The 27,761-nt window shown below is 28.3% G+C and overlaps 3 protein-coding genes across 3 annotated transcripts in view; 1 reads left to right on the top strand and 2 right to left on the bottom strand.

The window, feature by feature from the left end:
• Positions 1-21,013, bottom strand: part of LOC122501017 (midnolin-A-like) — a 35,912-nt gene extending 14,899 nt beyond the window's left edge. Inside the window, exons 1-2 of the mRNA XM_043610227.1 lie at positions 19,993-21,013; positions 935-1,022 (exon numbers count right to left, since the gene is read on the bottom strand). Coding sequence (XP_043466162.1) covers positions 935-1,022; positions 19,993-20,363 — 459 coding nt within the window. The 5' untranslated portion in view covers positions 20,364-21,013. The remainder of the gene's footprint in view (positions 1-934; positions 1,023-19,992) is intronic.
• A 315-nt stretch (positions 21,014-21,328) lies between these two features.
• On the top strand, positions 21,329-24,868 carry LOC122501018 (MAPK regulated corepressor interacting protein 2-like). Its single transcript, XM_043610228.1, has 4 exons — positions 21,329-21,587; positions 22,462-22,574; positions 23,427-23,537; positions 23,667-24,868. The coding sequence occupies exons 1-4, from the start codon at positions 21,583-21,585 to the stop codon at positions 23,741-23,743; spliced, it is 306 nt and encodes a 101-aa protein (XP_043466163.1). The 5' UTR covers positions 21,329-21,582; the 3' UTR covers positions 23,744-24,868.
• A 1,021-nt stretch (positions 24,869-25,889) lies between these two features.
• LOC122501019 (SWI5-dependent HO expression protein 3-like) lies at positions 25,890-27,486 on the bottom strand (the record flags this gene model as incomplete). Its single annotated transcript, XM_043610230.1, has 4 exons — positions 27,334-27,486; positions 26,996-27,154; positions 26,747-26,896; positions 25,890-26,600 (listed from the first exon to the last, which is right to left on the bottom strand). Coding segments are annotated over exons 1-4 (1,119 nt in total), but the record flags the coding sequence as incomplete, so codon positions are not given.
• Positions 27,487-27,761: the final 275 nt, after the last annotated feature.

Genomic DNA, 27,761 nt, shown 5'->3' with positions numbered 1-27,761 from the left:
AAAGGAATTTAACAGATGATTGTATTTTTCAGTTTGAGGAAACGGAGTTTCCGGCTGCTCCTGAAATTTTAGGCACGCGTGTGCAGAAAGTCGAGCCTTGTGCAGCAGCAGTAGTTGAGTTTCGATCGAACAACCGAGGCGTTGCGTTGGTATGTACGAAGGCGCTTTAAAATTGACTGCGGAGAGTTCGGGCGGGCGGCTTCGCTTGACAGCTATGCGAACCAGCCTCGTCGGCAGCGATAAGGACCGTGCGCGCTGTTGCCAGCTCGCTTCGTCAATTTCGGAACACACCCTTTATACACGAAATATATTCCCCCTTTTAAACCAAGTTCTCCTCCTCGTCGTCGTCTAGTAGTCATCATTGCCAGAAAGAAGCCACCCGATGAACCGATTTAAATGCATCGTCAGCTGATTCTATACCACAGAGACAAATTTCATCACAAACTCTTCGCAATCATGACGACGACGATGATGATGATGATGACAATCTCAAACCTTTTCTGTAAATTACAATTTTCAAAATTTTAACAAATAATCAAAAAAGGAATCGAGAAAAAGATGTGAAATACTTTTCCATTTCCAAAGATGGCAATTAAAAAAGAGACTTGAAAGATGACCGAGAAACCAAGTGACCTGACGAAGCTCGTGCACCAGAGAGTTAACGGAGTTTATTCAGAGCGCTTGTTCTGCACCTCTTCTGCTTGACTATTGCGCTTATTTCATCGTCTTTGCGGAACCTTTACATCAGGATAGACTACCGTTCAGTGAACGTCACCGATTTCACGTAATCTTCAAACGGTAATTAAAAATCAAGTGGGACTGGAAAAACAACGGGAGAGAATGAATGGAAGGAGAGCTTGAGAGAGGGGGAGAGGGAGGCGTTGCATAAAAAACGGAACTGTCTGAATAAAATATATGTTAAAAAGTCACTCACCAACAATCCAGTTTCTACACTTGGCAACAATGTCAATCGGCTACCATCCTGGAGACGATTTTCATCCAAAGTTCCTTCTCGTAATTGCCTAAAAAACACAAGTTTCGATTAGTATATACAAACTCAATTAAAATTCATACAAAAAAAAAATAATACAATCAAATTAAAATCCATACAATTCACAGTTTTTCTATAAGAATATCAAATTGAGACAAAACACGAAAATTGAGCCAAAAAACGAATCAAAAACGTTGCATCGCAATATTTTTGATTCGTTTTTTGTCTCAATTTGACATCCTTAGAAAAACTCTGTTTTTGTTAATATAAACAAACAAGTATATAAAAATATAAACAATTAGTGACGCTCCAGGAAAAAAGAGATCTTATAGGGGATTTTCTCGTGGAGCATAAGATTTACTGTAACAATTTCCAGGCTTCGCACTCATCTACTAAAACCTACTTTTTACTATAAAATATTTATATTAGAAAAAAATTAATCTGTCAATTATTTTTTAATTATTTTCACAAATAATCAAATTGTTTGATAAAATTAAATTATTTTCATAAATAATCAAATTCTTTGATGAAATTCAATTATTTTCACAAATAATCAAATTCTTTGCAAAAATTCAATTATTGTCACAAATAATCAAATACTTTGCTAAAATTCAATTATTTTCACAAGTAATAAAATTCTTTTCTAAAATTTAATTATTTTTACAAATAATCAAACTCCTTTCCTAAAATTCAATTATTTTCACAAATAATCAAATTCTTTGCTAACATTCAATTATTTTCACAAATAATCAAATTCTTCACTAAAATTCAATTATTTTCAATGTCTACTATTTTAATAAAATAAAATCCCTAAAAACATTCATTAAAAATTTCAATTATTTAAAAACTTTGTTAATAAAATTTATCGCAAAATTTGAATTATATTCATAAATAATAAAATTCTTCTCATAAATTCAATTATTTCATAAAATTTTTCAAAAGAAATCAATTAATTTTAACGATTTTATTAAAATTCTTCAAAAAAAAATTCAATTATTTTCAAAAATTATGATACAATTTGTTTCAAAGAATTCAATTAATTTCAATGCAATTTTTATTGAATATTCCTTAAACGAATTTAATTATACATATTTCCAGAAATAAAAATAGTCATCTGAAGATTTCAATTATTTTCAATTTTAATTAAATTTCTTAAAATAATTCAATTACTTTTTTAAATTTTATAATATCTGTTGAAGAATTTTAATTATTTTCAAAAATTCGAATAAAGTTTTTTTCAGAAATTCAATTATTTTCAATCAATTATTTTCTCACAAATAATAGATTTCTTCGAGAAAAATTCAATTATTCAGAAAAATATTGACAAATTTTTCCAACAGAAATAAATTATTTTTAATAATTTTGATAAAATTTGTTTATTTAAATTCAACTGTTTTCAATAATTGTAATTAAAATTGAAAAAATTCAATTACTTTCAAAAATACTAAAATTTTTCCTCAGGAATTGAAATTGAAATTCCTCGAAAAATTCAATTATTTTTAAAAATTTTATAAAAATTTTTCTCAGCGATTCAATTATTTTCAAAAAATTCTGATAAAATTCTTTATGTGAATGGAAAATTTTTAAATTGCATTGAAATAAATTCTATAAATTTTATGATTTAAAGAAATTAATTTTTTTCATTTTTTACAATTATTTTTAAACAGTAGAATATTGTATATTGTTAAAGAATTCTAATTAAAAATTTGGAAAATAATTGAATATTTTAGAAAATTTTATAATTCAAATTATTAGCAGGATAAGAAAAAAAGTTAATATTTTATATGGAAATAGAAAAAAGTCCCAATGGGAAAATACATAATCAAATTTTTTTTATTTATGTGAATCGGCTAAAATGAGTTTTTTTTTAATTAAATTAATTTTTCGGTAGCTACTTTTTTACTACTGCTTTTTATTCTTAAAGCTACTCATTAATACATTTTTTTAAAAATATAACTATTAAGTGCGAAGCCCAAATTTCCCCATCCAAACGAAACCGTAAAATATTAGAGCTCTCAGAAGGATAATTTTCCAAAACATTTTTTTTATCTCAACTCGAAACAGCAAGAACCTTTGAAGTCAAATTCAGAGCGAGGCAAAGACCTTCTTAGATATCGTATACACAGTCCACAGACAAGAAAGGCGATAAAGGAAGAAAATTATCAGTCAATTGATAAAAGATGAAAAATATTTCGTCGCTAAACAGTGTGTAAACCACAGTTTTCATTAAAAACAGTCTTTACAACGATTGATCGTTTTCGTTTTTCTAAATGAATTCAATCATGCATAACATCTCCAAGTTCCGTTCTTTAAACACCCACACAAAAAGGGAACAATTCCCATTACACTTCAATAACGATTTAATTTCCTAGATTTAAATTTACTTTTCCAAAATTTTTCCTTTTTACTACCTATTGACTTATTTTTTCCTATTTTTTTTTTTTTTTTGCTTCGTAGAAAAAGAGTGACAAAGAAGTTGCAATCTCTTTTGAAAACTGTAATGAAGTTTTCAATCTAGAAATAAAATTTGCATAGGTATTGCCACTCTCGTTCCCAGACTGAGGATTTTAACGATAAACTAAGTTGTTCCCAGCTTGAGAAATCGAATTCGTTTCTTAATGAAAAATTTACATGTCTTTCTTCTTATAGTTGGTGGAAGTAGAGGTACTACAACTTCATCTGCATTCCTTTATGCTCAGAGAGGAATGGACATTTAACACATTCTATCCAGCAGATGCTTCTTGGATCAGTGTATATACATTCATACGTGGGAATCGAGTTAGACTTCCTACCCCGTATTTTCTTTTTTTGCTCGACCCTATCCAAAAATATTAAACTAGTCTTCACCTGGTACTTTTCAATTCAACCCTATACACTCAATAGTCAATCAATAAATTTTTATTTTTCCACCAAAAATCACAAATTTTTCGTTATATTTCAAAAATTCACGCTCAATTTAATTCACTTGGAAATTTACAGACCATGGCTCGACTTTAATGGTCAGAAATACTCCACTGAAAGAAAAAATTTATTTGATTCAAATAACAGGTTGTTTGACTTTTATCAATTAAATATTTACTTGAATCAAATAATTTTTTAGTCATTTCAATTGTATTTTAACCAATCATTTCAGTATTTGAAGCAAAATATAATTTTATGAAAAAAACTCTATTTAGTCGATTCAGAAAAATTTGATTCAGTATTTCCCTCCCTTTTTCCTGAGTTCCAAAAAAAATATTAACTTTTTTTCTTATCCTGATAATAACTTCAAATTCTAAATCCTATTTCAAAAATTCAATTATTTTCCAAACACTTATTTATTGTTCCACAGAAATTAATATTTTTAATAATTTCGATGTAAAAACTTTTTAAAATAATTTAACTATTTCTAAAAATTACAACTGTAAATCATCCAAAATTTAATCCATTTTTTAATTTTTAAATAAAAGTATTCAAAACATATAATAATTTTTTATGAAAAATAATTAATCCATTATTTTAAATAAATAATTAACTATTATTACAATATTACAGAAATTAGAATTTTTAAGATTTTAATTTAATAACCTTTTGGAATTTAATTGTTTCTAAAAATTCCTAATATTTCAAATATTCAATTATTTTCAAAAATAATTGAAACAAAATTTTAACTTAAATTCGTTTCTAAATCAATTTTAACTAGAAAATTCTTTGGGAATTCAATTACTTGAATAGAAAAATAAATAATTGATAGAATAATTGAAGATTTTCCAAAAATTGAATTATCCTGAAGAATTATATCAAAATTTTTTAAAATAATTGAATTCTTCAGAAGAATTTTAAAGAAATTTTTAAATCCTGCAAATAAATTTATTATTTATGCCAATAATTGAATTTTTACAAATATTTGAAAATCTTAAGGAAACTTTTTAATATTTTTGAAAATAATTGAATTTTTTGGAGGAATTTTTTATTACAAATGTTGAAAATTATTAAATTCTTTGAAGAAATTTAATTACAATTGTATTAAAAGCAATTGAATTCGTGTAAACTTTAATCAAAGTTATTAAAAATAATTTATTTTCCATTTAGAAAATTTTGTGAAAATTTTTCTAAATAATAATTAAATTGTTTACAGAAAATTTTATAAAATACCAGATATTACAAATAATTGAATTCCTGCGAATAATTTTATTATTTGTGAAAATAATTGAACTTCTCAAAATTACAACTGTGAATTTTTCCAAAATTTAATCATTTTCTTTAATTTTTTAATTTTTAAATTAAATTGTTCAAAACTTCAAAAACTTTTTAGAAAAATATTAAATGAATAATTTTTTAGAGTAAATTGTTCAATATTATTACACTTTTAGAGCAATTAAAATTTTTAAAGACTTTCAATTTAAAACTCTTTTGAAATTTAATTATTTCTAAAAATCCACACTTATAATAACGATTTAAATATTCAAATATGTGACGCGATCTGAAGAAAGGGACCTTAGAAGCAAAAAATTATAGGTTATGTTTGCAATTTTTTAAATGAAAATACAAAAAAAGGATCAACTGTCAATATAAATCATTAAAGTTTAAGTCTTCATTAAAACTAAAATATTTAATAAACACTGATTTTTATTCGAAATAAGTGAAAAGAAACTTTCAAACAAGAAAAAAGTAACTCTAACCCAACCTTAAAATGATTTGCTTCTAAGGTCCCTTTCTTCAGATCGCGTCACATATAATAATAAAATTTTTAAGAATGATTGCATTTTTCGAAGAATTTATTTGAAATTGGATTAAAAATAAATGAAATCCTGCAAAGAATTTTATTATTTACGAAAATAATTGGATACTTGCAAAAAATTTTATTTAATTTTTTTTAAGTAATCAAACTTTTTTGAAAAATTATGAAAATAATTTACAATTGTTTAAATCATATATGAATTCTTATATAATCAAATTTTATCAAAATCCTTAAAAATAATTGATTTCTTTCGGAGAATAACATCAATTTTTCTTTTTAAATATTAGCATAAAATTAATTTACTCTAAATTCAAACTAATTACGTTTAAACCCTTATTAAATTTAAAATATTCAATCAAAATTGTTTTAATTTCCAAAATTAAAAATCAATCCTTTCTTCGAGATAAAAAGATACCAAACAACCTAGAAGATTTTGCCTAATGACTTGTAATTTTTTTTTAAAGATTTCCATTATAAAATAACGAATCCTAAATTATTGATTTTAAACATACCCAAAATTTTACATCATCTCGATATTATTTTCAAAGAATAAGGAAAAAATTACAACGTCATTAAGTTATTTGGATTAAAATTCTTCTTCTTCAAAAAAAAATTCCTTATCAAAATCTCATTGTTCACTGAATTATGATTTCAAATTTGTTGAATCAAATGGTATATCATAGATTAATTCCCGCAACTAAATGGAATATTATAATAAATATATATAGCAATAATGCGAAATAAATTATGCTAATTGAACAAAAATTAAGACCAAACTGCTGCGTAAAAGTAATCCAGAATTAATTCAATAATTTTCAAGAGGAATAAAAGTAGATATATATATGTTTTTTAGTACTTTAAACACACTGAGTGACAACGGTAACCCAACAAACTGATTACCGCACAAAGAATGTGTAGATAAAACATTCGTCGTAAAAGACTGAACTAACAAAGCGACAGTCACTGACAAAAGAGGGAAATTCTCAAGTTTCATATAGTATATGCAATTTAAAAAATTTTTCAAGTAATTCCAGTGCGTCATGGTCTTATTTATGATTTTTAATTCACCATCCAAAGGATCAAGACTATATATATTTATTAAAAAAAGAAGACTTAACAAAAAAGAAAAAGACTTAATAATAAACCAAAACAGCTGATAAAAATTCTAGACATTACAAAAATCAGAATAGAGTATAAAAACAAATGTAAACAAAAAGTAAACAGAATTTATTATACATTTATAAAAGAACGAAAAATGGAAATTTAGTGTGGTGCGTGTGTGGATCACTATTTTTATTTTTTATTTTTAAAAATTATTAATACGCTCTGTTGGTACACAAGGCGAACTCCTTTTTCGCCTCCCTCAGCTTTTCAAATATATATATAAGTATTGAAGAAATGGTGGGATGTTTGAGCCTTCAATTTTCTAAAGACACAAACTCCCTAGCAAGAATCCTACAACTGTCAATTTCTTCTTGCTGACGCCCGCGCACATACATTCAAATATGTCTGAATATATACTAAAAGTCATTTTGTCAGCGCTTTAGTCATAATAACAATATGAACGTGCGGTGCACTTAAAGAGATTATTTATCGTCGATGACTTTCGATGAGTAAGACACACTCTTTATTATATTGAGGACTAAAGAAATTTTAATTGCCAAAGAAAGCTTAATGCTTATCGGAACAAAAATTCACGAAACTCGCCACACAAAAAAGACTCGAAACTTTTTTTTCCAACGAAAAATCGAAAACTAATGATTTACCCTCTTAAAATATTCACTAACAATTCAATTTGATAAAGAATAGTAAACATTTATTTGTTTTCAAGATCTTTTTTCTATTCGTTATGCAAATTAAATCTTACTAATACAGCACAGTTTTTCTAAGGATATTAAATTGAGACAAAAAAAACGAATCAAAAACGTTGCAATCAACTTTTTTGATTCGTTTTTTGTCTCAATTTGATATCCTAGAGAAAAATTGTGACTAAAAACTGATGTTCCTAAAAATCTATAATGGTTTCTAAATGTAAAATTCAAGTTTTTAATTTTTATTACATTCAGTAATGTGACTAGCTCTAAAGAAAGATATCTAAGAAGCAAAACATTTGAGGTTATGTTTATAATGTTTGGAATTAATATACACAAAGGGGATCAAGTCTCAATTTATAAACCACTGGTGGTCTTCATTACATCTGAAATAATTGATAAAAACAGATTTTATTTTTAGATATAATGAAACAGAAACTTTTAATTAAGGTAAAAAGAACACAAATATAAATAATTTGCTCTTTGGGTGCCTTTCTTAGCGCGACACAAATATTTTTAGCCCCCAATTGATCCAATTCTCAGTTAACTTCAGCCATAAGAAATAACATGCGATAAATTTATCAGACACTTATCGGAAGTTGGATCAAATGAATATATAAAAAATGTTTCGTTCATTTCAAGGTTCAAAACTTGAGGCTTATTAAAACCGTTTACATTAGCGCATTTTGACTGAATTTAATCCTAGTTTTAAGTCCTAAAATTGAATTAATCTAGTTGTAGGCTCAACATTAGGCTACTTTTCATCATTTTGATTTTATTATGATGTTAAAAGTTTCCGACTTTGTTTTCAATGACGAACGAACAAAAATTATTCAATTATTTAACAGCTCTGGAAATTAATTCAAATTCGTAAAAATATAGAATATTTTCAAAAAAAAAACAAGGCTTGAGTTTACACGAAGAGAATATTGCATCTGTTAAAAATTTACTCAGCTTATATTGCTATCGATGCACCAATTTTTTTCTTTTTGATATTTTTAAACTAGGAGAACAATTTTGAACCTCTATACGATAATATTTGATTAGCAATTGACAACAATAATGATGTGCACTCTCTATTGAATGGTATAATATGTCCTTTTCTAATAACGTATTTATCAACATTCACAATATATACTTATAGGCATTGCGCGTGCATTAAAATCGCATTCGTAAGCAAAACCATCGCGTTAAAACGCAAAAGCAAGCGCGCGAGCAAAAACAGACAAGCACGTGTGCATATTTTTTTAAAAGAACGCCTCCCTCCCCCCTCACTCTCTCTCCTTCTCTCTCTTTCTATCTTTCAGTAAAAGCATATACACCCACTTAGACAAAGTTCGATGTCACAATGTCCTTCGTTCGACTCGCAAACTGTTTTAAGAAATTTCATTATATTTTTTTTCTTTCTTTCTTTCTTATCATAAAGTTTAAAAAAACAAACAAAAATAATTTCTTTTCCCTAGTGGAAAGAATATGTAAAACAATTTACAAAAATTTTAATTTTTCTTTTTCGCCGAAAGTTAAATGAAAAGTATTATATTTTTAGTGACTAGAATAATTGAATCGTGAATTTCGAATTGACTTCAACTCATCGCCTGAAAAACCTAAGTCATTTACTTACGACTTACGTTTTTCAGAGCCTAAATTAATCTAAAATTCAGTCTTTTATGTTTCTAATTTCTAGGTTTTAATCAAAAGTTGGGCCAGAAAGTAAGATTTATTTTTCATGATGGAGAAATAAATATCGTTAAAGAATCAAATCATCAAACTATAAGAGAGAAAAAAGCTATTTATACTCTGCTATTTATATAACTAACGTATTTAACTAGTGAAACAATTAGTTACCTATATATCAAATGAAACATAAATTTCTAATTTTGCTCTAATAAAAATCACCTTTTCGCTAATAAAAATTCCTCTCGACCCTTTACGATACATTTGATTAAAATTGATAATAAAAAACAAAACAAAAAAAGAACAACAATATAGGTATACGGTAACAGAACCCCAACATTTCCGGTTTCATTGCCGGAAAGAAAACTAGCGGTTCGTTACGGTTCGTTATTTTCAACAAGTCGAAGGGCCCTTCTCCATCGAGGAAAATCGCGTAAAAGTGACAATGATCGTTTGAGTCATTTAGATTCGTAAAATGCATTCAGATACACACACATACACACACAATGTCTATTGCTCATGCAATCATTTTCAAAGCGGGAAATTTCCTTTTCCGGCAAAATCAAATTAATTTCACGTACCGAATCGATTTCTATGTGGAAAAAAATTAGTAGAAAAAAACTATACCTCTTCAATTATAAGACATTTTTTAGGATTTGAATGCTCCTGTTTCAAATTTTATTTGAACTCACAGACTTTCAATTATTTCTATAAAAATTTAAGGAAAAAATAACAAACATTTTTGAATTTGAACATTCATATTCGTAAATGCAATCGAAAATAAGAGATTCGATATAAAAAGAAAGACAATTTTCAAACTTATATAATTCAGTAATATTGGTTTCTAATATTTCGTGTAGTTACACATAAAATGAGTTCGCCTTGGCAACAGTTTTCATTTGAAAATTATATTATATACATTATTGCCGCCGCATGGATGATTCCATGAGCAGATTTTAGGGGAAAAAATGAATATATAGAATATTGCTGTGGGTTTCTTTGGCAGATAAAGTCGTCTGCAGAGCGGTAATTTTTTTATATGTCCTATTTCGTATATAATATAGATTGGAAAGAGGCTTTTTTTTACCCGAAATAAAAACAGAATAAGAAAGAAACGCACTTTTCTTTTGTAGCCGAATATATATATGTATATATAGTAAAATGGAAACCATATCAGAAAAGATACCCACAATTTCCTTAGGGCCCCATGGTAACGGGAATGTAACCGTAAATCCAAGGTGCGACCATCATTTACGAACCGACCACCACGCCAACTTTGAATTTAAACCCAAAGGAGAAGCTTCAAACCAAGATTATCTCTGTCTCTTTATACCTCAAAAGGAGAATGCTCATCATATTTTTCAAAAACTACACAAACTTATAACAGTTGGCGACCAATGTCCCCTAATAGTGATTTGTGCCACGAAACCATTGTCTTGTTATACAAAATATATTTCATCGAATGAAAAGAATTTTCACTCTCTCTTTCTTTTAACTGAAAAAGGGAAATTATTTTCCAAAATAATGAGTTTTAAAATCATTTTCAATTGTTATTTAAGAAGGGAAATATTTAAAATTCCATTTTCTCAAATTCCTTTCGCATTTTCTTATAAACAATATTTATTCTATAGGCATTAAAAATAGAAATTCATTATTCTAAAATGCATCATGAAGAGAAGAAAATTTCTAGATTATTTCTTTTTATACGCCCATGGCCAGAATCTCTTTCGTAATGAAAAACTGAATTATGTAAATAGGCTTTCTTGATCTGCAGAAATGAATTCAAGGAACGATAAATATATTCCCGTGTGCGGCTATGGGAATTAGCAGAGATTGAAAAGAACCTAAAAATTGTTTCCAGTCGCACTGTCCATACACAAAAAAATTTTAACATTTCAAGAAAATAAAAATTTAACATATAGAGATGATTTCTCAACGTTTCACCTTCAACTTCAACAAGAACCTTGAAAATAAAAATATTATAATAACCAGTAATTCATTATTGAAATTTCAAAACAAATTTAATTCTTATCGAAATTATACATACAGAAAAGTAAGGAAAAAAAAGTCTTAAAAGATTCTTGAAAAAGTATTAAAAAAAAGTCTTGAAAAAGTATTAAAAAGTCTTAAAAATGTCCAAAATGTTTGAAAAATAGCTTAAAAAAATAGTCATAAAAAAGTCTTCAAAAATCTCTTGATAGATAAAGATCGAGCCATCAGAATTCTCTTTTTAATTTTTCTAGACTCTTCTTTTTCTCCTTCTATACTGCTTCTTCTATTTCTTCTTTAGTTAAAGATATATATTGACCTAAAAGAGACCCCTATAATATTTGACGAACATTGAAAAATCCTATGACTATGTCTGTAACACGTGCAAATGCTTTTAATCTCACAGGGTCGTGAAAGGTGCTCGTAAATAAAAATCAACCACTCAGGTACGTATTTTCGACCCTTATATATACTAGGCACAAGAATACACCTATAACATAAGCCAAAGAAATCCTGAACGTTAGAGAACCATAATGCACAATATTGAATTACTGAATACATATTAAGCTGAAGATCATACTAGAATTTATTTCCTAAAAGACGTACATCGTGTCTTATAAAATATCACCTTGTAACATCCAAATTATTTCCACATTCTCAAAAAAAAATAAGAAAGAATCGTTTAATACCAATTCAAGGATAATTTTTGCATTTCAAAATTACAAAAATATGACTGTAAATTCAAAACGAAGATATGAATTTTAGACTTTTTCGAATCACACGGACGATTCTATTTACATATCTAAATTCGAAAATTAAACAGAAAACTGTGATCTGGTTGTCAATTTTCCAAAAAATGTACAGTTCAACAAAAAAAAAAAATGCTTTCGGTAAACTTAAACCGTTACCATTAGAATCACTTTTGACCCAATTTTAGCCGCAAGAGTGATTTTAAGACTAAATCTAGTTTTGAGCTTAAACATGGTCTAATCTTCCATACACTTTTTGGTTTTAGACAAACTTTTGTGAATATAGAAAGCAAAAATGCACAGAAAGTACAAAATCTGAAAGTGTTTACATCTAAAAACCAAAATGATTGTAAAGTATCCAATTTTTTTTAGCAAGTTTAAGATTTTAACCTATAATCAATTTTACGACTTAAAATCATATTCCCGAAGCAAAAATTCAATATAAACGGTTGTAATCAAAACTGAAAGTAAGATTTACTTCTTAGGATGTAAATCAAATATTTAGAGATTCCGTTCATTTTGATGTTCCCAAAGTTTTGAACATTTAAGTGTAATTTATTTCTTTTTCGAATTTAAATTTTATTATAATTATATTGCGTCACGTGTTAAAATCTAAATGCTTAATTTTATACTTGCCTTTCATAACTGTTATTTATTTTTTTTAAATAATTATATTGGCAAAAAATTTCGTTCATTTGAACATTCACAACTTGTGGATCTTTCATTTTTCATTCTCAGAACTTTAGGAACACGAAACATGAATTCTTTATTATTAACGATTAGAGAGGCTCCTGAAGTTAGCCTCGACGCTTAGCGACGAAAAACGTTTTTTTCGCAACAATGAAAAGAATAAAGCTACTTTTTTTGGTTTTAGGCCATGATGACATATTTTCCACTTCCGAAAAGAATGAAAGAAGTGAAATTAGTTCCATTTTTATCTCCAAAAAAACCCCAAAAAATAGTTTTCGATGCTCAGCGTACACCATCTCGACGCTAACTTTAAAAACATGATTAGAGCCAATGACCCGAAAATCTGAAGACAATATAAATCAAGGGTCAAAATTGAAACATAATCCAACAAAGAAGTGATAATTCGACGCACTTAGTGAACAAATTTCACGATTTATTACACTAAGAAGATTGCGATGAATGTACATTTACATCATGACCTATACACGTGGATCTTTTATTACATCGCACAAAAGGTGATACTTTGTCGAATTTGAATTTCGTCATTCTCTCACAAAAATAAAACAAAAACAATAGAAATCAAAAAAACCAACGAAACAATAGTAGAATAAAGTTTTAATCGTAATTGAACATTGTGAGAATTTATCGGATGACAATTAATAATTGAAAAAGTGTTACTTTTTAATAAACACACGTGTGTACTCAATGTGACATTGATTTGTCACTAGAAATCAATTGTGTATTTTAACTTTATTTCTTTTTTTTGAATAAAATGTTTCATGTGTATATATATGTCTATTTTGGTATTTTATTATTTGAAAAGTTTGTCCTCGTTCGAGAGTGGCCTTTTAAAAAAGGCTTTTTCCGAGTATGACAAGTCTGATTTCGATCGGATCGTTTGCAGGAGGATGCGAGATACAAGGCCAACGTGTGTAGGTATATGGATGTGCATTTGCTCTTATGTATAGCTGTACCTAGGCAGCCCAAACAAGTATTCTATCTCGTAACCAAGCTCGAAATACCGAGTGTGTCTCCATGGCAGAGAGACTTCGTCAGCAGGATGATACAAAACAGTGCTGTATTTACTGCCGGGGAAATATTCACTTTTTTACTCCCTAAAACTTTTCTTTATCGAAAAACGAAAACTTTCGAATTTTGAAAAAACAAATTCTCTAAACACACTACACTTGTTCGTAATAGATTTCATTTATTACTCAACTATTTTTATTTCTAACCTCGTCATGAAAATCAAATGGAGCGCATATATTTTTATGAAGAAAAGAAAAACATTGAATTACGATGATCTATCTAAAAAGTTAACTGCAAGTTTGTAAAAGTATCTCAAAGTACCGAAGTGTATTTTTCTTATGTTGGGAAAATATATTTTGCTATTGAAAATAGTTTTTTTTCTAAAATAGAAGTTATGTAAGATTTAAGAACACACTTTTCCGTATACGCAAATGTAATAAATGATATATTTCACATCTATTCTTTCGATAACAATGAGCAAGCAACATATTATCTATAACTGAATATAACGAAGGACCGAGGTATAATTTTTTGTTCGTTTTGCTGGATTGTTGTTTAAACTGAGAAACGTTTACGAGGGCAAGGCGAGCAAGGTGACCACCTTGGTCTCAAAGTCTAATCCGCAACAAGAACCATAAATTGCCATTTTCCCGAACTAATTTCTTAAAATTAGAAAATCAACATCGAAACCAGCTTTTTACCTTCTAACAGAATTTTATTTTCCTAATACCGCTTTTTGTTACAACGAATTTTAATTCTGAAAATTGAATTGTTTTCTATATTTATATAAAAGGAAATCTTTCTCCAAAAGGAAATCTTTAGAATGAAAAGAAGATAATGAAAGTTAATGATTTATTGAAGCAATCTAATTAAAGAAAAAAGTTTTGTCTGCTTCGATTTAGAAATATCGCAATAAGAAAAATAAACAGAAGATGGTGAAAGGACATTATTTTCCTAATCTGAACTGTCAATTGAAAGGCAACCTTCTCGGGAAATTCTTGATTCTCAAGACAGACAAACTTAAATTTCTCTCCAAACGCAGATTAAGTGAATGGAGCAGGTGAATTTCACCATAAAAAAAGAAAAAAATGTTGACCATACTTTCAAGATAAAATACAAGGATTCAAAAGTGTTCTTTGGATAAATTACTAAACGTCCTTCAATCGATGGACCAAAAAGAAAAATGCGACATTCAGTTTTCTATATATGCGGTAGCTTCGGGTACTTGAAATTTTTCATTCGGCACTGGGATTTCAGCTGCACGCGCCTCACTGAAAAAAGTGCACACACGCAGATGAAAATAGATGTACGCTAGACATTCACTCAAACCACCTGCACATACTAACTATACACATATTCTCTTTTTTTTTTTGCTCTTTCCATTTTTAATCTAATCAAACAATAAATAATCTATCAAGATAATTTTTGAAATAGATATTCTAAAATTAGAAAGAAAGTGTGAAAAAGATAGTCTATTTAAACAAGTGACTTTTTTTTGTAACATGCTCCAAAAATAGAATTGAAGCCAGACGATAAAAATCGATTTCAAAATAGCCTAAATTGTTGTCAAGAGAGAAGGGGGGCAAAAGAAGGGGAAAGAAGTAGTAGAAGAAGAAAGAAAAAGATGAAGGGAATTTGAAAAAGAAAGCTACTGAAAAAAAAGAAGTGAATGTTTGAAGACAAAGTTAGTCCTCTAACTCTATACACGGCTTTCTGTAAAAGTCACAAGGCATTCTTTTCTGGACCTTGACCAAACGAATTACGAGAAAAGAATCTATCTCTCTTTCTTTTCCTTTCTGCATTGTTACTAACCACCGTAATCGAAAACGTTTTCTACGCCTCTGACGGCAATCCCAGGCACAACACATGTGCACCAATATACACCAGCGGACCTGTATGCCTGAAACTGGCCCGACAGGCACAAAAGGCAGCCAAGCCAAGCCTGGGGGCCAGAGACCTCAATCGCACTATCGAGAAGTCTGAGCACACACGAAAAGCAAAAGAAACCCTGGGAAAGCACAAGAGTAGGGATTCAAATTTCACGAATCACTCATGCTCCCAACTGTATACTTTTAGTTTTCATTTTATATCGACTTCACAACTTCAGATCACTGCTATTTATGCGTCTTACCCGAAACTATCCATCAATCAATTCGGACACAAAGAAATTTGGTATTTTCTACTGTAACAGTTCCACTAACATGGTTATTTCTATGCTAACAATTCTACTAACAACGTTATTGTTTCTCTACTAACAACGTTGTTGTTTCTCTGCTAAAAATTCTACTAACAACATGGTTATTTCGAAGGGTTTTCGATTAAGATTCTGTAAGATTTATTTAAACATTGTTTGATAGAATTTTACAAATTCATGCAGAACTTGGTTCACTTGATTCAGAACTTGATGTTCTAGTTGTTCAGAACTCTCAAAGTGCAGTAGTGAAGATTAACATCTTCACTACTGAACTTTTAGAGTTCCGAACAACGAGAACATTAAAGTTTTGTTGAAATAGAATATGAACATTGCGACGAAATTTATTTACTAGTGACTAATTCAACATGAAATCAATTTCAGATTTAAAATTCACGTATTTTTACCCTGATGATTACATCCCTTTATATGAAACTGAAATGAAAAAGGAAAGTCTGGGATTGAATTGTAAAAAGGGATTTCCTTCCAGGTGGATTGATCGAAGAAAGAAGAGACCCCTGGCTCCTTTTTTAAAGATGGAAAAAAGGGAGAGAAGAATCCCAGGAGTGTACGGGAATAGCCTACCACCCATTGCAGATTGTCGTTGTTCCACTTTGCCAACGTTTGATTTCTCAGAGATATTCTACAATTCTACCTACTTTATTTCCTCCTTCACTTCCACCTACTCCATTGGTATGTTATATTCAACCACCACTACTACTAACTTCTTCATCATCATAGCATTTTCTCGCTAAAAAGTAATGGAAGATTCATTTGAGACGGTCCTCTCTCGTGACGCCTACAAAATTTAAGTCATCCTACACATTCAAAGTCGAAAATGCACCGCGATTCCTACCCACGTCGTTTCTCGACCGAAGGACAAAGCCAAAGTATTCGTGCTGCTGATAAAGTTCACGTCCGAGAGGAAGTTACACACGTGCATGTGAAACGCAAGCAGAAACGAATTGTGGGAGCGCCTCAGGGCCGAACATAATTTTTCGGCTTTGAAAAACATTTTTAGATTTTTACCGCATCGAATTAGGTACTTCATCGAATTTTAGAAAGAAAAAAGGTTCTTCTAAAGACGATTAGCAAGTAGATCAACAAAGTTCGAACCTACTTAACAATTCGTTAAAAATTCAACATACCCCAAATTTTTCGACCCTAACTTGAAAAACATTCGTCTATTATGATAAACAAAATTCATAAATTTAAAAAAACCACCCAAAAAATTAGAAAAGACTACTTCTTTCCCTCTCTCTCTCTTTCTTTGAAGAGGATGAAGTAAATTTTTTCACTTATGAATAAATGTTTCTCAAGCAATTAAAGCGAGCACAATCAGAGTAGACGGGGAGACATCAACTTTACGTAACCTGCATTTTTCTCCTTGCAACCAACGATAACACTATATTCGTAAAAGAGAAGCGAGAGTGCTTAGCCTAACTTGAAAGTGAAGTGTCTCATCCCAAAAACGAAACCCGCTTTCCATTTGTCTCACGATTCTTACTAAACTTTCAATTGTCTTTAATTTCACCTTTCAAAGAAATTACGATTTTTTGTTGTTGTTGTTGTTATTTTGTTTGCCTAATATTAAAATGCATTTCATTTATACTCATAATCGTCAATGCTAATAACAATAATAATTATTAAACCGTGATTAAACTAGAATTGAAATAATAATAATTAAACACACTATCTTCACCGCCCCTTTCATGTCTTACACAATTTTTTCGAACAGCTACTACTTACTAAACATTATGAAAGTCACGTTAAGAAAGAATCGGACAAACAATCGGAATATAATACAGTCGACTTTATTTTTCCATTTATTTTATAAGACGAAAACTTATTTTTTATTCAAAAAAGAAAAATATTACTTTCTTTAGAAAACAAGCATTTATATTTTAAAAACTGCAAGTGCAAACAATTTAAAAAAAAATTAAATTAAATTTGCGTTCTAAATAATTGTATAAAAAATAAATTTCTTTCTTAAAGACAATAAATTTTCGACTATGACGTCATTTCTAATTTCAAAATTTTAAAAAATGCCTAATATTGAATTAGAAAAAAAATTTTCGAACAATTGGGAAAGTCGATTTTGAAGATATAGAAGACAAAGAAGATACGGATTCGCGTTGCCACATATATGTCGACGAACCAGGAATAATTCTGTCGTGCTGTTACACGAGTATGGTATCGATATCACAGGTAGTTCATGCCCCCCCCCCCCTTTCCACCCCCCATACATACAGTGGCGTAGCCAGTGGCTAACGGGCCTTTTTCCAATATAACGTTTAAATAAAACACTCAAAAGAAATTATTTATTTCCCGATTTATAATTTCTCCAATTCGAATTAATTTAAATAATATTTTCACGAATTTATAAAAATATAATAACTTTATAATAGAATGAAAATAATAAAAAAATCTATGAATTAAAAGTCTATTTAAATTTTTTTCTTTATAAATAATAATTTAAATAAAAAAAATATGTTTTTTGTTGATGACCGTTGAATAATTTGTTTAAAAATGAAAATCATAAATAATAATAAATAATAATAAAATAATTAATAATAATAAAAATAATAAATAATATAATACATAATAATAAAAATAATATAATAGAAAAATAAATTTAAAACTATAAAAAAAAGGTTTGGTTGAAAAATTCTGAGAAAATTAAAAAAATAATGCAATAATAATAATAAAAATCTATAAATTATTTAGGTAATAATTAAAGAATAATAATAATTGCAAAGGTAAATATAATAACGATTGAAATAATCAGGAAAAAGTTGATAGTAGATAGTAAAACAAAGTATATACTAGTTACTATTCACTTTACTACTTAAAAAGAAAATCAATTGTCAATTGAAATATTAAAAGGAAAGAAAAAAATTAAAAAATAAAATAAAAAAATTTAAATGAAAGTAAAAATTAATTAAATTACATAAAAGTGAATAATAAAAATAATAAATGTTCGAATAAAGGGGAATAGAAGATTGAAATTGAAAATAAATAGGAAAATCCAAGGAAAATAAAAAAACTTTAATAAAAGAGCTAATCAAATCTATTAAACAAAAACACTTTATAGCTAAAGGCATGTGAAATCATGACATCATCCCGTTCATGTAATTATAAACTCACTATTTAATTTTTTGAGCTGAGCTATTAAATTGAATTTTTGATAATTAATATCCTTTTTATATTTTGAATCCTAATTTAAATTGAGAGAAAAATTATATGTACACAACTATTGTTTTCATCATTTTATATTTTAGAAACAATTTTTTCTTTGTAGAAGAATAAATGGAGTATATAAATATTCTGACAAATCTGCTCTTATCTCTGAAAAATCCAACGAAATGTCTTTCTAATCACGCAATAATGTCTTTATAATGTACATTGTACAATGACACAAAAATTTAGTTACGCAGTGTAGAGAATTTTTAATGAACCGACAAAATATTCATAATGCGTCACATGCCCTTAAATTTTTGTAAATTACAAACAATGGATCCAAATAAGATTAAAAGCAAAGCATTTTTGAAGAGTCAATGCCAATCTAACTAATCTAAAGTATGATAAATTTGAATAACAGACGGTATGTAAACTAGACTTATTTATTCAATTGTTAAGTTTTGTTCTTTGAGAAAACGATTTCGTTTCCATGAATTTGTGAATCTTTGTAAATTGAGGGGATACGATTCACTGGAATTGGCCATTTAAACAAAGAAGAAGAAGAAGAAGAACGAGGAGGAGAAGAAGAAGAAGGAACAGCAGACTTCGACTTATCGAACCTAGACAACATTAAAATCCTTGAGATCCCCCCCTTGCCCCTGATAAAAAAAAGATAATCACCTCTTGTGGTTCTTTCGCAATATTCTGAAAACGAACCTTAGACCCATCCTCCTGTATCCTTTTAGAAAAAGGAAGGGGATCTCTCTCCATCTCCAGGCGTGACGTCTGGTCGCCCGCACCGTTGCTTGGCCCAGGCGACACACACCATCATCACCTTCTTGATTGCTCTCTCTTTTCGCAAACACACGCACCCTTTTCCCCCGGAGTAGTTCTTGCTCTCGGGCGCAGCCGAGCGATCATATAGAGACAAAGATAGAAAAAGAAAAAGAAGAAAAAAAAGAACTCACCTCTCTCGATGTAGTAAACAAATCCGTTCCTTGGCGACCTTGAGCCTCTTTGAAATGATCTTCTTTAAATTCTCAATTGTTTCATTACGATCGACAGTCAAATCAAATTGTCCACCTGTCGTTGGCGTGATACTGATTGTAATTTCGGGATCGGTAACTGGAGAAACGACGCAGCCACACCCCGGCGATGACGGGGTTGCGGTAGGCAACGCTCCACCGCGTCCACCGGCTGACGACGATGATGTTGTACGAAAATCAGAATTGGTCATGCTTGCCAATGGCGAAGACGAAAATGAGGAGGACGTCGGGGATGTCTCGGCCTCTTCATCAGCGGCGCTGCTACTGCTCCGCCCGGGATTATTGTCTCCCATTGCCGTCACGTCCGACGGCGACTTTCAATTAAAGCCCTGGGTTCCTTTTCTCAACTCGAACTTTGCACTCGACAAAAAAACAGTGTACACGAGACGCGCCCGCACCTGCACCTGTTCCACCTCAGCCAGAGCGACTTGAATTTATTGCCCCTTGCAAGTCCTCCTCGATTTTATTTTTAAATTCACCAACAACGATCAAAGAAACAATTTCTCAAGGGAAAAATTGACTCAAGATCGATATCCCGATAATAGCTTGAAAAAACACGTCACTAACACTGACACTCTTACACTTGCGAGCTGATTCTCTTTACTGAAAACGATCTTGAATTATCTCTTTATGCGTCGCGCACGCACGCACCCACTCGGTCCTCCCTTTGATGCCTCTACGTGTATATCCGTCTTCACCGCTACACTCCCTTCATCGTGTCGTGAAAGAGTAAAATCTTCCAGAGAGCATCCGCATCCCACAAAGAGCAAACGAAAACTCAATTCTTGGCCTGCCCATCAACCGGCTGACCCAAGCCCTAGCCTCAGCAATAATTAAATGCTCACGTTGCAAACACACCCTAAGGTTGCCCTAAGGTCGGGACTATTTCCCATTGGTGGAGCACACCCGCGCACTTTTGAAATCCGCCAATCGAATATTAACGAAAGTTCTTTATTCTAAAACGATTATTTTAATCCTTTTAATCACAAGGATCACAAGCCTAAAAGTACACTTCCCCCCTGTTTCTTTTCTTTACACAATAAAGAAATTTTCTAAAAAAAACCTCAAAAAAAAAGTCAACAATTCAAAAAGACGCGGTCAAAGTCCACCAATCAGATTCACTCACAATCAGTCACTGTGAACCCACCTTAAATAATCACAGGTGTATGAACTTTAAAATTCAAAAATAATACTTGATATTTGAACCAATCAGAATCCTTTTTCACTTTATTTTAACAATGTGCTCCCCCTCTCCAAAAAATTTAGATCAAATTCGGTCACACAGCTGCATCCACGCGCGTCGCGCTGCTGTCAACCAGACACTGTGTGTGTATATATCTAATATATAGGTATAGACAATTCTTTTCTGAAAAAAAAGTGACGCACCTTATTATTTACTCGGTTTTGTGATATTTCTACATGTATTTTAGTGCCGAACACTCGCGGCCTTAGTAAAAAAAATATAATATCAAGTGTCAACGACGATCATTTTTACTCATTTAATTTTATAAAATGAGGTTTGTATGGAAAACAATAGAAACATTTTTTCTTTAAATATAATTTTTCTATGTATTCTACAATTATAATATCATAAATGTTAATTTCATGTAAATATGATGCTTTTTGTTAATTTCTGCTTTTTTGTTATCAACAAAAGTCAAGCACGTAGAAAGAGAGATAATGAAAGCAAGTTTAAACAAGTGTCACGTTCAGTCGCCATGTTTTTCTCATTGACGTTTGTTGATGACTTGTCATTGGGAAAGTACGCTATTTTTGACGTTTACCGCGTGCTTTTACTGCAATACCATTCTTTTTATTTCTTTTTTTTTTTTTGAAAAATTGTTGATTACGTTCTGATTATGGATTTAAAATGTTGGAAAATAATTTTTTTTTAATTTATTACTTATTTTTTTCTTTGTTAGAAATATCAACACATTGTTTCTGAAATCTGATACAAGTATATAATTTCTCTCTTTATCATTTTATCACTGTGAAATTACTAAGAAAATTATAAAATTTTTTCTCAAAGATAACTTGCAATCTACTATAATAATTTTTAATTGCAACTGTTTGTCTTATTCAAGTAGGAGATTTTTAAAACTTAATAATTAGAATGAAGATTTTTAGAAATTATTTTTATATTAGATTCTTGCATATAATTATGTTTTTAAAATTTTGAACGTTCAGATAGACGAAAATTTTTTCTCTTACGGTATTTTTTTAATATTATTGTAAATTTTAATGAGAAACAAAAAAATAAATTTAGCATTCATCATGTTTAGAATTTATTTTTTAATGGGCAAAGTTAGTGATAAATAAACTTATTGGTAGAAAATATTTTTTTCAATATAGGTAGAGGAAAAGTATTAAAAGTTTATGAATTTTTTGCAGTGGTCGACCACAAATGACGACAATGAATGGAAAGAGGCTTTCGTCGATTCCTCCAAGACATCAAAATGAATCGACATCTCAGCATTTAGACCTCATAAAATATATTTGTGATTGTAAGTGTTGATAATCAAAAACAAAATTTCAGGCTTTGTACTTGATAATCATTTTAAAAAATATTCTAATTTGTTGTAAAATTAAATTATTTTACAAATTTTTATTTAGAATTCTTCAACAATACGATTCTACTTCAAAATATTTATTAAAACTCAATTAATAAAATTCTTTAAAACATAAAATTTATATGAATGAAATTTTTTTTCAATAAATATTATTTTTGAGAATTCGACTATGTATAATGAAAATAATTGAATTCATGTAAACAAATTATATTGAAATTATTAAAAATAATTGATATTGATAATTGAATTCCTACAATGAACTTTATTCAAATTTTAAAAAATAATTGAATTATTTCGAAGAGTTCAATAAAAATTGCATTGAAAATAATTTACCCCTTTTAATGAAATTTTATTAAAATTTTTGAAAATAATTGATTTATTTCGGTTAGTTTCATGAAATTTTTTTAAATAATTAATTTATTTCAAAAAATTTTATGACAATTGTATTTAAAATAATTGAATTCGTCAGAAAATTTTTTTACTTATGAAAATAATTGAATTTTTGCGAAGAATTTTATTAAAAACCTTTTTAAATAATTGAATTCTTTTGGGAAATTTTTTTAAAATTGTAGATATTGAAAATAATTGAATTTCAGCAAAGAATTTAATTATTTGTAAAAATAAATTACAGAATTTTGTGTCAAAAATCGATTAGTAGCAAAATCGTAAAAAAAGTAGCAAATATTAGTTTTTAGTAGATGAAAGCGAAGCCTGAGATTTTAATGAACAATGTAGTAATATTTATTTTTTTATAATATAAAACAAAAATTAAAAATTTATGTTTAGCTTGGAATTCAGTATCCAGAGAATTGGATACTTGTAATACGTCAAATTATAGAAATGGAGCAGCAACTGTCACGTATTATCAAGAGCGAGAACCGAATCCTCAACTCAAAGGTGCGTTTTTAACTTAATTTTCATTCATCAAAATTTTTTACTTTCAAAAATTTGAAAGCAGAAAAAAAATGTATGTAATTTCAAATATTATCTATACCTATATATAAAAATTATTATTAATATTTCTAGATTTTCAACCATTTAATCTGGAGATTTGGTGGGGACAACGCGTAATGCAAAGTATAACAAGAAATGCAAGTTCTTGATTCGATCATAACCGAACATTCTTTCACAGGCACAAAAAGCAAAAAAGATAAATGATCTTGATTATCTTTCTTGAAGGTTTTTGCGTCCAATTGTTAATTGACGCAATACAATTTTTTTTTCTTTTGTATTTCAAATTTAAAAAAAAAACTTCCTTCAAGAATATTCCGTCATATAAACGAAAGAATGAATAACATTAATTTTATGTACAGCAGGCCTGTTTGGAATTTGTTTTTAATGGACTGAAATTTAAATAAGGGAAGAAAGCAATATAGAACAAACAGATTAGGGATGAAGAAATATTGAAAGGCAAAAGACTTTTTTTTAAAAAAAAAATAATAATGTATGCAGTTTACGACATTCCTTATACCTTTGACCAATATTTGGATATATGTTTTTTGGGGGGGGGGCGAGATTTAACAATTCAATCGTGCATGTCGTTTTCTGTATTTACAATTTCTAGTATTCTTATTAAGTTCGTTTTTTTTGTGCTTTACAGTACCAGGGTTATAAAAATATATTTCGTATAATATATTTAATGACCAATTTTAGGAAGTATGGATCTATTTATTTTATTTGAATTTTTGTTAGTTTGATTGTGCATCAAGCAAAAACTTTTTTTTTCTTTTTATTTTTTTTTAAATGCTTTTACGAAATTATGAACAAAGAAAATTTCGTATTTTCTCCTCGTCTTATCAGAATTGTTAAAAGCGAGATTAAATAAAATTAACAATTGTGTCTGATACAATTTTTACAGTAAATGCTACGCCATTTTCAGATTTATACAGAAAAAAAAAAAATATGTAAAGTGTTTTAGTGCTTGTTTTAAATTGACTCATTATAAATAGTCACTTTCGAAATTCAAATAAGAATCAATTCCGACCATGACGAATGCCTTAATTCTTATTTGAATAATATCGAAAGTGTTTTTCTTTTTTAATTATAATAGATAGTGCGTTGCAAACAGTTTGTAATAAAATATTGCACATTTATAGCGCGAACTGAAAATTGCTACAGATTCAAGTAGATTTAAATTAAGATTATTGTGTACACTGACATTATGTATTGTACAACCAGATAATGTTTCTATAATGACAGAATAATAATGTCTTTGTACAATATCAAAATTTGTTTAAATTTTTCTTTTCACCTATTTTCCTGATTTAATAATTAAAAAGATTGAAAATTAATTTTTTTTTCTTTTCAGTAATAATATTTTCCATATTTACTTTTAATTAATCTCTTAATAACAATTCTATTTATTTCTAAATACAAAATTATTTTTGAAAATATTACAAAATATTTATAGTTAATTAAACTATTTCTATTTTATTTTTCTCGTTTTAAAATTAAAATCTCGATATTCATCATCCCTCGCGCAGTTCGAATCTGCTTGATAAGCTGCATTTAATTTCATGTCAATTACTGTTTTCTCTAATTTAGAAAGACATCTTTCGATTGCCCTTTTTTCACTATTCAACATCTGGAAGTAATTTAAGATTTTTTAATATTTACAGGTCTCGGATAATACGACTTTTTGGATTTTTTTCTCTCCCTTTCCGAAAAAAGGCAACTTTTTCGACTTTTCTTCGAAATATTGCAATAAAATACTATATTTTTGATATAGAATGCAACTTATTTCAATTATTATAGTGTAAAAAATAACTAATAGTCAAATTGAATTTGTTTTGAAAATAATTGAATTTTTACAAAGATTTTACAAAGATTTAAAAAAAATAATTGAATTGTTTCGAAGAATTTTACTATTTAAAAAAGTAATTGAATTGTTTCGTAGAAATTATTAAAATTTTAGAAAATATTTGTATTCATTCGTGAAATGTTATTAAAAATTTTTTTTTTAAATAATTGAATTTTTGCAAAAAATTTTACTAATTATAAAAATAATTGAATTCTTACGAAGAATTTTACTAAAATTTTTGAAATCAATAAACAAGAATAATGAATTAGTAAATTAGTTAATAATAATTGAATTTTTTTAAAGTTTGATTCTGAAATTATTCAAAATAATATTTTTTTGCTCCTTAAAGTCGATCCGAGACCTGTTATTATTATTTTTATTATTATTATTATTTTGGATTTCTTATTAATATTATTTTTTATTTTTATTATTATTTTATTATCCTCCCTAATATTATTATTGTCGATGTTTTTAAATTTATCAAAATTATTTTCCTTTACCGTAGCGCCGACGTTTAATCGAGAAAATGAATTTGACGAATTGGTCAATTTAGTTTGAGAATAATTATCAACTAATTTAACTCTCGCAGTTTGAACTGCACAATTTAGGCCACAATTTTTCATTTTAACGATTTTTTCAATATTCCTGAGAAAAATATAAATCTTATCCATTGATGCATCCTCATATTCGGCTTCGTCATCTGTAAATTGAATTTTTAATGGCAAATCATTGACAGCAAGTAAAAATTTTACTTTCATTTCTTCATTTCTCGAGAATTTAAAAATATATTCTTCATATGGAATCCCATTGTAATGAGACTGAAATATTTCCATATGTGGAATAATCGATGATTTCTCTACATTTCTCGAATTTTGTTTCGAAATTTTAGATCTATTTTTCATTGTTTTAGTATTCCTCTCGATATTATTTGAATTTTGAATTATTGTATCCATTCTCATGGGTTCGGGTAGAAAATTTATTTTTTGATTAGATTGTGAAATTGATTTTTTTCCCTCCTCGACGACATTTGGTAAATTTGGTAAATTACAATCACGAAAATTCAGAGATTTTATTTGCTTTGGAGATTCATCTTTTTCTGGAATTTGTTCTGTTCCTGAATATTTTATCTGTAACTTTTGGAATTTTTCTTGGGTCTCTTTTATTTTTATTTTTTAAATTAAAATTGTGGGAGTAACTTAAGAAATTAATTTAATTATTAATTAGTTTACTATTAAATAGTTTCTAGTTTCAATTTATTATTTATACAAATTTGTAAATTAAAAATAATATTATTTGGTTTTTATACCTTTTTCTTAAGACTTTTGACAATTTCTTTCAAAATTGAATTTTGCAGACGAAGTTGTTCCTGTTCGGAAAATTTATTATTATTCTCCTTTTCTTCCCAAGTGAGTTGTCTTAATTTTCGCATTTTTTCAACATAAACGCAATCGTGTTTCTCCAAATTTCTCAAAACTAATTATATATAGACAAAAAATTTTGCGATTGTTTTTTTCGTTTTTTTTTCAAAAATTCATTTCATTTCTTTTAAATTGGCCAATTGAAACGCACCTTCGGCTACGATTTGACAAACTGATTCAACGTTTACATTAAACTGTGCCAAAGTCTCGAGAAGATTTGCCAGCTCTAAGGTTTTCTCCTGTTTATTTTTGTTCTTCTGCTGAAGAATGCTCACCTGCTTCTCCAACATCTCCGACTGGAAGATTAAATTTCCCACATATTGTTCAATTTTTATTTATTTCTTTTTTTACTTTTTTATAAAACACTTTTTTTGTATTTTTATTTTTGATTTTTTTAATTTTGTTAGAAATTTTAAAATTTTCACAAGAAAATTATAATTTCATTAGGTAGGAAATAATTTTAATTAAATTGTACCTTTCCTCGAGCAGTTTCGTATAGTTTTATCAATTCTTGAAAATGTTTTTCTGCACTTTTTCGCGTTACTTGCAAAATATCTTCACATTCTCGCTTCATGCAGGTGATAAAATTTTCGCGCTCTAACTCACTCCTATTATGAAATAATTATTTTAATTTAAATTTGTTTTTAAAATAGAAAAATTATATTACCATTTATTAATAATAATAATTATAATAATTTTAATTTAATTAATTTAGTTTAATTTAGTTTTTATAGTGCAAATTTAAAATTTGCACTGAATTATTTGAACCAAACAAAAAATTTAGTAGATTCAAATATATTTTATTTGAAGCAAATAAAAAATGTACTAGAATCAAGTATATTTTATTCGAACCAAATAAAATTTATTTTAACCATAAATAAAATTTATTTGAGCAAATAAAAA

The sequence above is a fragment of the Leptopilina heterotoma genome, unplaced genomic scaffold (genome assembly GCF_015476425.1).
Source record: "Leptopilina heterotoma isolate Lh14 unplaced genomic scaffold, ASM1547642v1 Lhet_197, whole genome shotgun sequence".
NCBI classification, from domain to species: Eukaryota; Metazoa; Arthropoda; class Insecta; order Hymenoptera; family Figitidae; genus Leptopilina; species Leptopilina heterotoma.
Note: the sequence above shows the minus strand (reverse complement) of the source record. Positions and strands in the feature narration are given on the sequence as shown.